Raw genomic sequence first — 4,090 nt, 5'->3', positions numbered from 1 at the left:
CTACGTAGTTATTGGGGGTGTATGCTGATTTATTAGAAAGGAGGTGTGTTGTAGTTGTTAAATAGGCCTTTTAAATTCCATTGAAGAATTCGCATGATCTATTCTGAACTGAGGGTATTTATTTGTGCGGAGGGTGAGTGGGTGGTTGAGTTGTTAAGGTGCGTAATGCAGCGTTTTTGCTGCATTTAAAATGCAACATTTAGCATTTTCGAAGAGCGTTCATGCTATCGCATTTAGAAAATGTACATTTACGCGAGTTCGAAATCGTATGCTTTTGGCAAACAGCCGTGTTCCAGTCGCTTATTTAGATCCGTATCTATTACGATCAATTCAACCCCACCGGAAAGGGAAAAAATAAACTTTAAACCAATAATTTAATACAAAAACTTGAATTGTTTTAACCTTTACCGAAAATTTGTTTGCGTATATATTCATTTGTCGGTGCGTGTTGAGTCCATTTAAGCATTTACTCAAGTGTTAATTGCAGATGTTTACATTAGGGTTAAGTGTAGAGTCACCGCATAAGGGTTAACCGTTTTGACACTTATTTTTCTAATTTGTTATGCACCTGTTCTTGTAATATCATCTTTATTTTTATCAATCGTTATTGCCTCTTACTAGTGACTGCATCGTTTTTCGCTATTAATCGTTCCGGCAGCTACCGCTTAAGTGTATTTAATTAATTTATATATACGAGTATACATATGTACATTGAAATCGCTACTCGAATAGACATTGAATTTACTATACATATTTAATAAAGCACTATATTGAATTTTAAACGCACTTCGTTTCCTTGTGAAATTGGAATAATTTTCATCAGTGAAATTCCGCAACATACTGGTCCTTCGTTCCGGATTCGGTCGCTCCGCGCGCATACATATATATATTTGGTTCCCGTACATATGTACGTACGTGGTACATACGCATAAGCGCGATTGAGTAAAATAATTTGTAAAAAACAAGTAAAATCCGCCGAAAAGCTAAAATAGCGCAATCCGCAAACTTAATATAGTTGAAACCCGCAATTGACTGCAATTAAGATNCATATTTTGTTCCCGTACAAATGTACGTACGTGGTACATACGCATAAGCGCGATTGAGTAAAATAATTTGTAAAAAACAAGTAAAATCCGCCGAAAAGCTAAAATAGCGCAATCCGCAAACTTAATATAGTTGAAACCCGCAATTGACTGCAATTAAGATAAAAGAAACAATCATTGGTGCATTAAATCGTGTGAGCGTTTGCGCATTCGACCTACAGTTAACATTGCGAAAATTCTAGAAGTCCGCCGCGTCCTTCATTTGAACTCTGCAAGTGCTTATATCTTAATCTTGACTTACGAACGGCTCCTCAAAGGCAAACACAAAAATGTCAAATTGCGCTAAAACGCGCGATTCCGCTCTCAATGCCATTAAACGCTATATGGCAAAAAGTGTAGACGATGCATTCACAATGGATGCGGAAAATATTACGAGCTACCTCCAGCTATTGGGTGAACAGTGGGCTCATTTTAACGTTGCCCAAGATGCAATAGAAATTTCTTGTGGTGTTGATAATACTGATATCGAAGAAAACGTGCGTATCCAAGCCGAGACGGCTTTAGCAAACTTTAAGCGCGTACAAAAGTGTCGCACCGAACCGCAAAACAATATTGTGTCAACGCCTGCGTCCGCGACCATTCGTCTACCAAAAAAGGAGCTGCCTACATTCTCCGTTTATTCTACGGAATGGATCGGGTTTTACGACGCTTTTACCTCGCTAGTTGACAGTAACTCTGCACTGTCGGACGTACAAAAGCTGCACCACCTTCGGAGCTTCTTGAAGGGTGACGCGTTAAAAATTATTAGCGGGTTTAAAATAAGTGACGCAAATTACGCTAAAGCTTGGGGGCTGATAAAATCGCGGTATAAAGGCATGCGTGTAATTGTGGAAGGTCATCTTCCCACACTGGCCGATGTCAAAAGAGCTACGAGCGACAATGTCGAGGCAATCAAAGGTGTAATTGATGGGTTTCAGCAGCATATTCGCGAGCTTAAAGCGTTAGGTGGTCCAGTTGAATCTTGGGACGACTGGTTGGTACATGAGGTCGTGAATAAATTGGCATTCGAGACGCGTAAGCAGTGGGAGCTATCACTCATTCGAACAATTACCCACATTGCTAGAGATACGATGTCGGTCGCTATCCATGCTTCCGCCATCAGTAACACCGGCACCAGTCAAGGTCAAAACAGCATCAGCAAGCAAATCGACAAACGTGTTCCATGCGGTACCGGAACAGAATAACGCGTGTGCTTATTGCAAGGGACCTCACAAAATTTATGGTTGTGAAAAGTTTCGTGATCTGGACTTAACCGCAAAATCGAAATTCGTGAAGCAAGCGCGTGTATGTTTAAATTGCCTAAGCTCGGGACACTATAAAGATCGGTGTAACAGTGCTTCCACTTGCCATGTGTGCTACCAACGTCATCACACGCTGTTGCATGATGCCGTACCTTCAACAACCGTTACCGCAACTAGTCATTTTTCCAACAATCCGTCCCATCCGTTCTCTCGAACGCTTTATTAGATTTTGACGTATCATCTAACGCTGCCGCTGACCCCGCGCCGCACGCAAACGATTCACTAGCCGACGACCCTTCATCGAGCGCCGCCGCTGCCTCCGTTTCATCATGCCTCAACTCCAATTTCATACCGCCCATTCCAGTAGAAAAAGTTGTGCTGCTATCCACCGCAGAGGTATGTGATTGGTCCGGCCGTTGGCAACCCGCGCGTTTACTGTTCGACTCCGGGTCGCATGCCTCCTTTGTGACCGAGGCTTGTGTGCAACGCTTGGGACTGCAGCGAACATCATCCGAAGTATACATCACCGGAATTGGGTCAGCGCAAGGAGGCCGAGCTAGAGGTTAGGTATCACTGTCTCCTACTGTTCCGATCAATGCTTCACTGTCAACGCGCTAATTTTGCCTTAAATTACAAGCGATTTACCAACGCAGACTGTAGCTGTTTCAACATGGCCGCATATCCGAGGGTTGTTTCTAGCCGATCCGCAGTTTATGGAGCCTGGGCGTATCGACGTATTGGTTGGCATGGACGTCATGGACCAACTTGTCTGTGCGGAATTCCACAAGGGTCCACCCGGGACTCCCATGACTCAGCGGACGGTCTTTGGATGGACATTGTTTGGAAGCGTGCATGGGGCCGGGCCTTCTGCGCCACGCTTGCAGTCGCTGCACTGTGATGTTCAGCTAGAGCGAGCCTTGACTAGGCTGTGGGAGTTGGAGGAAGCGCCTCAAAAAACACATCTTACATACGAAGAACGTTACTGTGAAGACCACTTCGAGACAACGCACCGAAGAGCACCTACCGGGCGATTCATCGTTGAGTTGCCGTTGAAGCCCGATGTACCGCTAGGGGAATCTCGAAACCTCGCCGTCCAGAATTTACTATGCCTTGAAAGAAGACTCGCTCGCGACAGCGACCTACGTTTGCGCTACAACGAGTTTATGAAAGAACTCATCGACATGAATTATATGCAGATCGCGTTAGAAACCTTGAATCAAACCTACTACATGCCGCATTATCCCGTTATAAAGGAGAGTAGCATTACAACAAAACTGAGGGTTGTTTTCAACGCGTCCGCCAAATCGTCTTTCGGTAATTCGCTGAATGACGCCTTACTTGTCGGCTTTCAACTGCAACACGACTTGTACAAGATTTTGATGCGCTTTAGAACGCACCGCTACGCAGTAACCGCAGATATCGCCAAAATGTATCGTCGAATCTGCGTATCCTCAAAACATGCCGATCTGCAGCGCATCGTTTGGCGCAGCCATCCATCCTTGCCCATCCAAGATTTTCGCATGGTTCCTGTGACGTACGGAGTACCAGCTGCATCTCACTTAACTGTCCGATCGCTGCAATAGACGGCAAAATATTCATCGAATGGTTGTGCTAGAGCCGTTAATGTCATCCTAAAGGACTTTTATATGGATGACCTGCTAAGTGGTGCATCTAGTAAGGAGGAACTTCTGTTGCTGCAGCAAAGAGTGTCTGAAATATTGCGGGAAGGTGGATTTGAACTCCGAA

General features: G+C 44.4%; 1 protein-coding gene across 1 annotated transcript; it reads left to right on the top strand.

The window, feature by feature from the left end:
* The first annotated feature begins 1,372 nt into the window (after window positions 1–1,372).
* On the top strand, window positions 1,373–2,287 carry LOC108372379 (uncharacterized). The gene has a single exon (XM_017628045.1). It carries the CDS (start codon window positions 1,373–1,375, stop codon window positions 2,285–2,287), a length of 915 nt encoding a protein of 304 aa, XP_017483534.1.
* The last annotated feature ends 1,803 nt before the right edge of the window (window positions 2,288–4,090 follow it).

Source organism: Rhagoletis zephyria, unplaced genomic scaffold (genome assembly GCF_001687245.7).
Source record: "Rhagoletis zephyria isolate East Lansing unplaced genomic scaffold, Rhagoletis_zephyria_1.1 Rzeph_scaffold_05706, whole genome shotgun sequence".
Taxonomy (NCBI): Eukaryota; Metazoa; Arthropoda; class Insecta; order Diptera; family Tephritidae; genus Rhagoletis; species Rhagoletis zephyria.
The sequence above is the reverse complement of the archived record's forward strand: the minus strand, read 5'-3'. Positions and strand labels throughout refer to the sequence as shown.